At 33.7% G+C, this 13,364-nt stretch overlaps 1 protein-coding gene across 8 annotated transcripts in view; it reads left to right on the top strand.

The window, feature by feature from the left end:
- Positions 1-13,364, top strand: part of LOC118889450 (lysine-specific demethylase 6A-like) — a 161,951-nt gene that overhangs the window by 109,474 nt on the left and 39,113 nt on the right. For all 8 annotated transcript variants that reach the window (XR_005018535.1, XR_005018536.1, XM_036841207.1 and 5 more), the window contains one exon: positions 9,595-10,367. Coding sequence is in view for 6 of the 8 variants with exons in the window: in XM_036841207.1 (XP_036697102.1) it covers positions 9,595-10,367 (773 nt within the window). In the remaining 2 variants the exon portion in view is untranslated. The remainder of the gene's footprint in view (positions 1-9,594; positions 10,368-13,364) is intronic.

Here is a 13,364-nt window from a genome sequence, read left to right as displayed (position 1 = left end):
TAGGTCTTTAATCCATTTTGAGTTTATTTCTGTGTATGATGTTAGGGATTGTTCTAATTTCATTCTTTAACATGTAGCTGTCCAGTTTTCCCAGCACCACTTATTGAAGAGAATGTTTTTTCTCCATTGTATATCCTTGCCTTCTTTGTGATAGATTACTTGACCATAGGTGTGTGGGTGCATCTCTGGGCTTTCTATCCTGTTCCATTGATACATATTTCTGTTTTTGTGCCAGTACCATATTGTCTTGATTACTGTAGCTTTGTAGTATAGTCTAAAGTCAGAGAGTTTGATTCCTCCAGCTCCATTTTTTCCCCTCCAGATTGCTTTGGCTATTAGTGGTCTTTTGTGTCTCCATACAAATTTTAAGATTTGTAGTTCTAGTTCTGTAAAAATTGCCATTGTTAATTTTATAGGGATTGCATTGAATCTGTAGATTGCTTTAGATAGTATAGTTATTTTCTCAATATTGATTCTTCCAATCCAAGGACATGGTATATCTCTCCATCTGTTTGTGTCATCTTTGATTTCTTTCATCAGTGTCTTATAGTTTTCTGAGTACAGGTCTTTTGCCTCCTTAGGTAGGTTTATTCCCAGGTATTTTATTCTTTTTGTTGCAGTGGTGAATGGGATTGTTTCCTTAATTTCTGGGCCTGATCTTTTGTTGTTACTGTATAGGAATGCAAGAGAATTGGGTGCGTTAATTTTGTATTCTGCAGCTTTACCAAATTCATTGATTAACTCTAGTAGTTTTCTGGTGGCATCTTTAGGATACTCTATGTATAGTATAATGTCATCTGCAAACAGGGATAGTTTTACTACTTCTTTTCCAATTTGTATTCCTTTTATTTCTTTTTCTTCTCTGATTGCCATGGCTAGGACTTCCAAAACTATGTTAAATAATAGTGATGAGAGTGGATATCTTTATCTTGTTCCTCAGAGGAAGTGCTTTCAGTTTTTCACCATTGAGGATGATGTTTGCTGTGGGTTTGTCTTAAATGGCCTTTATTATGTTAAGGTAGGTTCCCTCTATGCCCACTTTCTGGAGAGTTTTTATCATAAATGAGTATTGAATTTTGGCAAAAGCTTTTTCTGCATCTATTGGGGTGATCATGTGGTTTGTATTCTTCCGTTTGTTAATATGGTGTATCACGTTGATTGATTTGCATATATTGAAGAATGCTTACATCTCTGGGATAAATCCCACTTGATCATGGTGTATGATCCTTTTAATGTGTTGTTGGATTCTGTTTGCTAGTATTTTGTTGAGGATTTTTGCATCTATACTCATCAGTGATATTGGTCTGTAATTTTTTTTTTTTATAGTATGTTTGTCTGGTTTTGGTCAGGGTGATGGTGGCCTCGCAGAATGAGTTTGGGAGTGTTCCTTCCTCTGCAGTGTTTTGGAAGAACTTGAGAAGGATTGGGGTTGTTAGCTCTTCTCTAAATGTTGGATAGAATTCATGTGTGAAGCCATCTGGTCCTGGACTTTTGTTTGTCGGAAGACTTTTAATCACAGTTTCAATTTCATTACTTGTGATTGGTCTGTTCATATTTTCTATTTCTTCCTGGTTCTGTCTTGGAAGGTTATACCTTTCTAACAATTTGCGCGTTTCTCCAGGTTGTGCATTTTATTGGCATACAGTTGCTTATAGTAGTCTCTTTTGACGCTTTGTATTTCTGTGGTGTCTGTTGTAACTTCTCCTTTTTCATTTCTAATTATATTGATTTGAGTCCTCTCCCTTTTTTTCTTGATGAGTCTGGCTAAAGGTTTATTATCAATTTTGTTTGTCTTCTCAAAGAACCTGCTTTTAGTTTTACTTTTCTCTGCTATTCTTTTGTTTCTATTTCATTTATTTCTGCTCTGATCTTTATGATTTCTTTCCTTCTACAAACTTTGGGTTTTGTTTGTTCTTTCTCTGGTTCCTTTAGGTTTAAGGTTAGATTGTTTATTTGAGATTCTTTTAGTTTCTTGAGGTGGGATTATATTGCTATAAAATTGCCTCTTAGAACTGCATTTGCTGCATCCCATACGTTTTGGATGGTCATGTCTTTGTTGTCATTTGTCTCTAGGTTGTTTTTTTTTTTTAAACTTATTTACTGTATTTATTTATTTTTGGCTGTGTTTTGTCTTTGTTGCTGTGTGTGGCCATTCTCTGTTGTGGAGAGCGGGTGTGTGGCTTTTTGGCAGTGCATGGGCTTCTCATTGCGGTGGCTTCTCTTGCTGCAGAGCACGGGCTCTAGGCGCACGGGCTTCAGTAGTTGCAGCATGTGGTTTCAGTACTTGTGGCTCACAGGCTCTAGAGCACAGGCTTAATAGTTGTGGGGCACGGGCTTAGGTGCTCTGCGGCATGTGGAATCTTCCTGGACCAGGGCTTGAACCTGTGTCCCCTGCATTGGCAGGTGGATTCTCAACTACTGCACCACCAGGGAAGCTCTCTAGGTAATTTTTGATTTCCTCTTTGATTTCTTCAGCGATCTCTTGGTTATTTAGTAACATATTGTTTAGCCTCCATGTGTTTGTGTTATTTATGTTTTTTCCCTGTAATTTATTTCTTTTTTTTTTTAATAAACTTTTCTAAACCATGACTGATTTTTTTTTTTAATTTTATTTATTTATTTATGGCTGTGTTGGGTCTTCGTTTCTGTGCGAGGGCTTTCTCTAGTTGTGGCGAGTGGGGGCCGCTCTTCATCGTGGTGCGCGGGCCTCTCACTATCGTGGCCTCTCTTGTTGCGGAGCACAGGCTCCAGACGCGCAGGCTCAGCAATTGTGGCTCACGGGCCTAGTCGCTCTGCGGCATGTGGGATCCTCCCAGACCAGGGCTCGAACCCGTGTCCCCTGCATTGGCAGGCAGATTCTCAACCACTGTGCCACCAGGGAAGCCCCCCTGTAATTTATTTCTAATCTCATAGCGTTGTGGTCAGAAAAGATGCCTGATGTGATTTCAGTTTTTTTAAATTTACCAAGACTTGATTTGTGACCCAAGATGTGATCTATCCTGGAGAATGTTCCACATGTGCTTGAGAAGAAAGTGTAATCTGCTCTTTTTGGATGGAATGTCCTATAAATATCAATTAAATCTATCTTACCTATTGTGTCATTTAAAGCTTCTGTTTCCTTATTTATTTTCATTTTGGATGTTCTGTCCACTGGTGAAAGTGAGGTGTTAAAGTCCCCCACTATTATTGTGTTACTGTCAGTTTCCTCTTTTATAGCTGTTAGCAGTTGCCTTATGTATTGAGGTGCTCCTATGTTGGATGCATATATATTTATAATTGTTATATCTTCTTCTTGGATTGTTCCCTTGATCATTATGTAGTGTCCTTATTTCTCTCTTGTAACATTATTTGAAAGTCTATTTCGTCTGATACGAGTATTGCTACTCCAGGTTTCTTTTGATTTCCATTTGCATGGAATAGCTTTGTTTCCATCCCCTCACTTTCAGTCTGTGTGTGTACCTAGGTCTGAAGTGGATCTCTTGAAGACAGCATATATATGGGTCTTGTTTTTGTATCCATTCAGCAAGCCTGTGTCTTTTCGTTGGGACATTTAATCCACTCACATATAAGGTAACTATCGATATGTATTTTCCTATTATCATTTTCTTAATTGTTTTAGGTTTGTTTTTGTAGGTCCTTTTCTTCTCCTGTGTTTCCCACTTAGAGAAGTTCCTTTAGCATTTGTGGTAGAGCTCTTTGGTGGTGCTGAATTCTCTTAGCCTTTGCTTGTCTGTTAAGCTTTTGATTTCTCCATCAAATCTGAATGAGATCCTTGCCGGGTAGAGTAATCTTGGTTGTAGGTTCTTCCCTTTCATCACTTTAAGTATATCATGCCACTCTCGTCTGGCTTGTAGAGTTTTTGCTGAGAAATCAGCTGTTAACCTTATGAGAGTTCCCTTGTATGTTATTTGTCAGTTTTGTCTTGTTGCTTTTAGTAATTTTGTCTTTAATTTTTGTCAGTTTGATTACTGTGTGTCTTGGCGTGTTTCTCCTTGGGTTTATCCTGCCTGGGACTCTGTACACTTCCTGGACTTGGGTGGGTATTTCCTTTCCCATGTTAGGGAAGTTTTCGACTATAATCTCTTCAAATATTTTCTCAGGCCCTTTCTGTCTCTCTTCTGCCTTGGGACCCCTATAATGTGAATGTTGGTGCATTTAATGTTGTCCCAGAGGTCTCTTAGGCTGTCTTCATTTCTTTTCTTATTTTTTTCTTTATTCTGTTCGGCGGCAGTGAGTTCCACCATTCTGTCTTCCAGGTCACTTACCCATTCTTCTGCCTCAGTTATTCTGCTGTTGATTCCTTCTAGTGTAGTTTTCATTGCAGTTACTCTATTGTTCATCTCTGTTAGTTCTTTAATTCTTCTAGGTCTCTGTTAAACATTAGTTGCATCTTCTCGATCTTTGCCTCCATTCTTTTCCTGAGGTCCTGGATCATCTTCACTATCGTTATTCTGAATTCTTTTTCTGTAAGGTTGCCTATCTCCACTTCATGTAGTTGTTTTTCTGGGGTTTTATGTCGTTCCTTCATATGGTGCATAGTTTTCTACCTTTTCATTTTGTCTGCCTTTCTGTGAATGTGGTTTTTGTTGCACAGGCTGCAGGATTGTAATTATTCTTGCTTCTGCCATTTTCCCTCTTCTATTTTCAGTTTTATTGACTTTATTTTTAATTCTTAATACTTCTTATGCTCTTGCAATGGATTTAATTTTCTGCTCTTCTGGATTTAATTTTGTTTTATAGTGGAAATTTAGATGATTCTTTTCTTTTTGTCATATGTATTGATTGATGTAAATTTCCCGCCAACAACTGGTTTAAGTGCATCTCACAAATTTTATGAGTTTTGTGTTTTCATTTTCAAGATGGCCAGTATGGCTGAGTATTATGACCTAGGGACGGATAAATAGCTTTATGAGTTTTGAGTAAGAACAGTTAGGTAGACCTTTTTTAGTTATATCCATGTTTATAAAGATACTGAGTTCCAGTTTTTGTGAGGGGGGAAAAATGTATGAGAGCTCTGAATGGATGAATGACATGCATTTATTTTTCTCTAATAGTCTATTGAGGTACAGTTTATGTACACTTTAATAAATCTATTCAAATAATAGACACACAACAAAATATATTTTGTAAATGTTTTTGTTGTATGTCTGTTGCTATAATGCCGATTTAAAAAATTTCTTCATAAGTTGCAATCCATTCCCTCTTCAGTCCCTGTCCTTGGGAACCACAAATTTGCTCTTTGTCTTTAACATTTACTTTTATGGGGATCAAAATGAACAGAATCCTACCTTTTCGTGTATGTGGTGCTTTATTATTGCATTGCATGCATATATTTTATTTTTTAATCTATTTATTAACTTAGGAATATTTGTCTTTCTGGTTTCAGTCATAAAAATTATCAGCAGTGCCAATAGGAACATTTGTATAAAAGTCTTTCTGTGAATATGTTTTTCTTTCTGTATCTTGGAGTCTGTATCAGTGGAGTCCCTGAGTCATATGATAAAATGTTTAAACTGTTTAAGGATTTTCTGAACTTATATCCAAGTGACTGAACTATTTTCATTCCTAATAGCAATGTATGAGGCCACACTTATTCCATATACTTGTCAACATGTGATATTGATAGTTTTTTATTCTAGCTGTATAATGGTTCATGATAAGGTTTAATTTATATATTTCTAGTAACTAATATTTCCATGTGCTTATTTGCAATTTTTGTATTTAAGCCTTTTTTTTAAACGATGATGATGTAAATTTCATTATGTTTTGAGTGCAAGTTCTATTTGAGACATAGGTTTTGCAAATATATCTTTATAGTGTTTAAGTTGTATTTTCACTTTGTTAGTAATGTCTTTTAAAGTGGAAAAATTTTATTTTGCTGAAGATCTTTTTTCAAAGGTTTTAAAATTTAATGTTTTTGTTATTACATATAAGAAATCTTTGCCAAAACCTAGTTTGAAAAATTTTCTGCTGTATCCTCTTACAGAATATTTACAGTTCTATTTCACACTTCAGTTTTTTTTGAGTTAATATTTGTATATTTTGTCTGTGAATATCCAGTTATTTCAGCATAATTTATGAAAAACTTTTTTTCTTTCCAACTTGTCAACTTAGTCAGAAACTAACTTACCAAGTTTGTAAATGTATTTTTCAGCTCTGTTTTGTTCTGCTAATCAATATTGTTTTTCTTAATAATCCTACATTGTCTTTATCACTGTAACTTTATGTTTTGGAATTTAGATGATATAGCTCTAACATTTTAGTTATTTTAAAAGTTGATTTGATTTTGCTTTTTTTGTACCTTCATATAATTTTTTGGCTCAGCACGTCAGTTTGTACCAAAAGTGCCTACTGGCATTTAGTAGGGGTTGTGTTGTATATATAAATCAAATTATTAATTTTTCTGAGCCATGAACATAGTAGCTTTCCATTTACTTAGTTCTCTTTTAATTTCTCAGCCATGTTTTTATGTGATTATGAATACGTTATATTCTTGATTTATGTTCAAATCATTTCCTTAAGGTATTTTGTAATTACTGTTGTAATTTCCTAATTTGGGATATTTAGAATTCTGTTTATTTTTCAGAATTTCAGTATTTCTGAGATTTTATTATTTTTGATACTGGTATAATTCCATTTTGTTCAGGGAATGTGTTTTGTATGATTTAATTCTTATAATTTTAGTAAGAGTGGTTTTTCTCCTAGACTGTCACGTGAACTTGAAAAGTAATGTGTTCTTTGGTATTATTAACACCAACTTGCATTGGTTACTGTTTGCACTAAATATCATTTGTCATTCCTTTACTTTCAGCATTTTTATATCTTTGAAGTTAAATGTCTCTTGCATACTGCATATAGTGGGATATTGATGTTTTTAACCAGTCTGACAGTCTTTGCTCATTGGCAGGGAGAAGGTTCAGTCTATTTGTTTTGAATGTTGTTGTTAATGTTGTCTTAATTTCTACTTCCTCCTTTGTTCTTTGTTTTCTAACTATGTCCCATCTGTTTTCTGATCTTCTTTTCCATATTAACTGCCTTTTTTGTGTTTAGCAAATATTTGTTGGTATATCTTTGAATTATTTAAATACAGAATAGCAGCTTTCATTTTCTCTGCCTTTGTGATTTTATTGCCATGTGTATTAATAACTGTGTGTATAAACCTAATAATGCAGTGTTTTAATTGCTTTAACATTTGTATGTTTAAAAGAAAAAAATATGTATATATATATATATACACACACACACACAGTCTTTTACATCTGTCAACATTTTAAAATTTCTACTGCTGTTCCTTCTTTGTGTTCCTGAGGTATTATGTAATGTCATTTGCTTTCAGCTGAATTATTTCTGTTAGTATTTTTTTAATGTTCCTTTAACTCTGTGCTTGCTGATGACTTTTTTTAGAAATGTCTTTCTTTCACCTTTATCTTTGAAGTATACTTTCTCTTTATATAGAGTTCTCACTTAGCGTTCATTTTCTTATGAGTACTTTGAACATGTTATTCCACTGATTACTAGATTTCATGTTTTATGAGAGTGTTGTTTATGAGATCATTTTACCTTTTAATATGATGTCATTTTCTTTGCTGCCTCTGGATTTTCTCTTTGTAGCTTTTAGCAGTTTTATTATGATGTATTAGGTGCAGTTATTGTGTTTACGGTATTTAGTATTTTTCTGAACTTTTTTGTAACAATGTTTTTCATCAATATAAGTGTTCTGCTTTGGGTTCTTCATATATTGTGTTTGGGAGTCTGTTCTTTTATACTTAGCCATTTTTTACTTGATAACTGGTCATTTTTAATCTCTACTAGCCTTTCTGTTTTCTCTTTCTGACCTTTTAAAAACTCCATCTTAGTAACTTCCTTGTTGAGGGCTGTCACCTGAAATTTGTAGCCATTATCTTTTGTTTTTATTTTTAAATTTTAGTGATTTTCCCCTTTGTACATAATAGATTAGTGGTCTGCTAATTATTAGGGCCTGTGTTGTGTTTACAGTCCTTCAGTTGAATATTGACTGTCAGTTCAGGAATACATTGAAAGTTGCAGTTAGTTCTCAGGTTTTCCCTTTGCTTTACTGTACCATGGATTCCCTTGAAAAGAATTTATCAGCTTAAAATACTTTGATTTATAGCTAGAGGAGTAATAAAATTGTTACTTTTTAAGCTGGCTGCTTATTTTCTAATTATTTCATTTGTCAGTCAGTTTTGATGATCATGAATGAACTTTTGATTTCCCTACACACATCCATTTTTAATGTGTCCAATGTGAAAGTGGTTAGTGTATAGACAATATTTCTGATTAAAAATTAGTTCAAGGTGTTTTAAATGGTAAAACTTGATACTGGATTTTCAAACTCGGCCTGATGTCAAATTTTAAGTAGATGATTGAAAGTGACATGTATTTATAACTTGTGAGTTCATTTTTTATTAATTTTCAGGTTATTACTGACACATTTCATTTCACAATGAAGAAAAAGGCTTTTAGCCTTGTTATGGAACTAATTACTATCTCAGGAAGTAGCAGTTCTAAAATTTTCTGTAGGGCTCTGAGGTACCACTTAATATGGAGTTTTCAGTAAGAAATATATTAGTGTATTACAATATTTCTAACTTCAGAGAAGTTACTAGTTTTCATGTTCTGTTGTTTGTCTGGAAACTATTAAATTATTCTTTTACTGTTCCCATAACTTTAATTAGTATTGCTGGTAATTATTTTTTTAGTTACTTTGTCAATAAAATATAATGAGAATCTTCTTAAGGCAGTTTTTGCCATCAAGGATAAATTTCAGGTAAAAATAGCTTGATTTTTGTTCTGTGAAATATCTGTTCTCTGGTTTCAAACTTTTATTAATTTTGAAAAACTGCCTTATCACAATGTTTTAATAGGATCAATATATTCTCCTAATTGTGTGAATTTCAGGAAAAGTACTATCCTTCAGTCAAGTGCAGTGGGTACACTGAACTTAGAATGTCTTTTAGGATTGTGGGGTGTCAGAGAATGAGGATGGAAATCTGTATAAGTTATTCCTTGGAATAAATTCATACATTTTATAGTTTTGCTTCTTTGAGGATAGCTCCTAGATCTATGTTATAGGTTCAGTGGTAATTTTAAAGGATTAATAAATATACTTTCTATGTTTAACATAATGCATTGTAGATTGGTTTATTTAGTCTGTGTTCATGGCTTTAATTGGTAATGACCATATGCATGGTTTTCCATATCTAAATTTACTGATAAATTTCTCTTAAGATGAAAATGTAAGTATCTGAAGTGAATAATAAAAATTCTCAAAGACTTAATGTGAAGAAACATATTGCCACACTAATAAATGAAATCTTTTAAGCAGCCCAGTTATATAATTTTACCTAAAGATTACTAACCACTTCAATCAGCAGATTATGGAAACTTTTAAAAACAATTGTTAGGATTTTGGTTATATTATGTTTCACAATTTAGTTGTTTAGTTTGTTTGCTTTCCTTTTATTTAAAATTTTTAACCCTCAGTATTGTTCTTTGTATACATTGGGAGTTTGCATAATATTCAGTTGAAACCCACAACATTGGGTTTTTAAAGTCTTCTTTCTTTTTTTTTAGGGGCTTCACAAAGGTCAGAGTTCACATTTAGCAGGATCTAATGATGAACAACCTTCACTTTCCACTGGTCCTGCCCAGTATCTCCAGGCGGCTAGCACTAGTATTCAGAAACAGACTGGACATAGAACGCTGCCTAGCAGTTCAACACAGGGAACTGCTTTCAATCACCTCTCCTCTCATATTGCTACCTCAGGTGGACAACGAGGCATTACCTTTACCAAAGAGAGCACATCTTCAGGAAGTAGATCTTCAGTGCCTGAAATAAGCAGGCACAGTGGAGACACACTTAATGGCTGTGCTGGTGTCAAGGGACTTTCTAATCATGTTCAGCAGTTGATGGCAGAACCTGTTTGCAATCCAAACCATGGAGATTCTACATCACCAAATTTAATTTCATGCAATCCTCAGGTCTCTACCTTGTTGGTTGGAAAAGGCAGTGACAGTATGGTGATTGGAGCTTGTGACAAAGTCAATAATATTCACCCAGAAAGTCATGCAAAGACTAATACTTCTGTTGCCTCTTCACCCTCTTCAGTCATTTCTACCACAACACCTTCTCCAAAATCCACTGAGCAGACAACCACACATGGTATTACCGGCCTTAACAGTCCTCACATTAGTTTACAAACAATTAATGGAGAAGGGCTAGAGAACTCACAGAGCTCTAATAAAACAGACCTGCCTACAATTAGCCACAAAACTGATCATCAGATCATACCATCAATGTCTGTGTCCATATACTCAAATTCCACAGAAGTTCTGAAGGCATGCAGGTTAGTATGGGAAAGTGTATCACAAAGGGAAAATAGTTGACTCCTGACTTGATCAGAAAACTGAAATAATACTTGATTTTATAAGAAATAAAAATTATGTAAAAGGTGATAATATAGTCACTTGTCCAAAATAACTTTCATATCTAACTTTGTTATACCTCAATATTATGGTTTTATCGTATCAGTGTGTCACATGTGAAAAGCATTTTTCTACAACCTGCTTTCTCTGAGAGGCATGTCTGTAGCATTACTGATCTGTTATCGGAGTTGTTATTGGCTTCTCTGTGATTGACCTTACTCTGGGGATTGAAACCAGAGAATGGGTTAAATTATACTTGGTAGAAAACAGCAAAGCCTGGGAAACCTTACTGTTTGTTTTCTTTCTGGTAACATTTTGTGTGACTCTAGAAGAAGTTATAAACTAAGCAGGAGGGACAAGAGAAAGGAAGAAAGGATTGAGAAATGTTAATACACTACCTGGGAAGAGAAGCCATATTCTGCTACTCTTAGAAGAATGGGCCTCAAAAATTGATTTCTTAATTGGTTTTATTGCCTTCACACAAAAAAGAAGACTCAAAGAATGAGGAACACTTTCTTTGATATTGTGAAACTGTAGATTGCCACATTCTACAGATTCAAATCCACCTTTTTTGAAAACAGCTTTATTGAGATATAATTCACATACCTCATAATTTGTCCCTTTGAAATGTACAATGCAGTGGTTTTTAGTGTTTGTTCAGATGTGTGCCAACCGTCACCACAGTGAATTTTTCAGCACCTGTTATACGATTTTTAAAGTAGAGTTTTTATTCTGTTCATATTAAACACAAAATCTAATCTAAAATAATAAATTACTTTATTTCTCACAGTTACTCATAAATGTTCTGTGTAGGAGAATAAAACCTGTATGAAGGTTTGTTAGAATGCCACGCGTAATGCTTCTGTACAGTTTTCTAGAACATAACATTTGAAATTTGAATAATAATATACTAAGTTTTAAAAAGGTCTTTCTAATTAAGATTGAAATGAAATAAAATAGAAAATATATACCATTAACTATGTAACCTAAAGATTATTTAATCTACCTTGACTATTTTATTTAATGCAGGTTTTGAATTTCAAATGTAAAAAATATTCTTGATTAATGACTATCTCTTCCTGAAACTAGGAGGTTTTATGTCTCTTCTGTATTGCTGAAACTAAAACATGTTTAGATTTTTGAGGAATTTAAGATTATTTTATTAGAAGGCATCACCAGTCATCCATTGAGTGTTACTGACAAAATTCTAAACTGAAAGAAGACTTTTAAATATTTATATAGATTGTACTTGCACTTACCTGGGGTAGAGTAATAGAGAAATGGAAATAATTACTATTTTGTGAAAATATAATTAAAATTAAGAAGTTTTTGACTTTCATTGTGGATTAAATTTTAATCTTCTCACCTTATATTGGAAATGTATGTGAACACCTAATTCAGGCTAACATTCTTAATTTTTGGCTCAGAAACTAGTAAAAGGACTTTTGCCTTATTACTGCAGATGTGTAAATTTATTTTTATAAGTTGCAAATAACTTTAAAATGCCATAGATTCCTATGGATGCCTGGTTTTTCCAGTAAATATGCCTACCAGTTTACTAGTGAAGGGATATATAACCTTTCACCATCTCCCCAACAATTGTAAAGCTAAGAACAAAGAATAGAAAAGAAAGGATGGAGGAAAGAGAATAAAAGGACAGGTTCTGAAAATTGAGGATAAAATTATTATCCAGTTTAGAGAAAGAGCCAAGACAGCAAATGATAACTGTCCTATGGGGACCAGTTGTGTTAACTGATAGTGGTGTGTTCTTTGCAGGACTCAGCATTCAGATTAGTTCAAAGAATCATAAGTGTGAGAGTATAATCTCACTGATTAAGAAACTTATTGAGGAAAATATCTAAATTGTATATGAGTTATCTGTAGAGCACCTTTCATTTTTTTGTATTTAAATGTTGTATTTAAAAGTAAATTTAAAGTAAGATATTTTAAAGTAAGATATTTAAAAAATAATTTTTATGTAGTAGTACATTTCTGCAATAATGAGGTACCCTTAGCCTTTCCCACTTCCATTTTTTTCCCAACTTCATTTCTTTCCTTGTTAGATTTTTATGGTAAAAAGTTTCTCTTGAAGAGCAATGGAGTCAGGGACTTCTCTGGTGGTCCAGTGGTTAAGACCTCACCTTCCAATGCAGGGGTTGCAGATTCAAGCCCTGGTCAGGGAGCTAAGATCCCACATCCCTCTCGGCCAAAAACACCCAAAACATAAAACAGAATCAATATTGTAACAAATTCAATAAAGACTTTAAAAAATAATCCACATTAAAAAAAAATGCAGTCATACCTATTTAGAAGTTAATCTGTTTTCTGTTATCCACAGCCCTATCCTTATGCATTAAGGTTGATAGATATTTTAACAGAGAAAAACACGGTTCCTTTATTTTCAAAAACATATCAGTTCTTTTTGGTAAATATCTGTGTAATTGAACTATTGAGCAGTTTTCTCTTTTGTCTACATTTCTCACAAGTTTTTTAAGTATTGTTAAAATTTTAAACTGCTGTTGTTTCATTCCTTTTTGTTGCATTTATCGCATCTTTGCTTCTGTTAAGATTTTAGATTTTAAAATGTAATTTCAGCATTTCAAGTGATTGGTTAGTTTTGGCTCCCTTGATCATGCTTCATCTCCACCCCCCCGCCCCGCCCCCCGCCCCCCGTTTTCAAATCTGTTTTTACTTTCCATTACTTGACTTTTCTATATATTCATACTTTATTCTGTTACAGGACCATAAAATCCATACAGGCAGAATTATACTGGCTGTCACTTCCTGTCACTGTGTCTCATTTTTCATATAGAGTATGTTAAATAAGCTTATAAAATTTTTTTCGAACACAAATACTTGATCCATATGTTAGGGTATTCTAAAATATTTATATTATATTGTATCATATCTCTGTCTCT

Source organism: Balaenoptera musculus, chromosome Y, assembly GCF_009873245.2.
Source record: "Balaenoptera musculus isolate JJ_BM4_2016_0621 chromosome Y, mBalMus1.pri.v3, whole genome shotgun sequence".
NCBI lineage: Eukaryota > Metazoa > Chordata > Mammalia > Artiodactyla > Balaenopteridae > Balaenoptera > Balaenoptera musculus.
The sequence above is the reverse complement of the archived record's forward strand: the minus strand, read 5'-3'. Positions and strand labels throughout refer to the sequence as shown.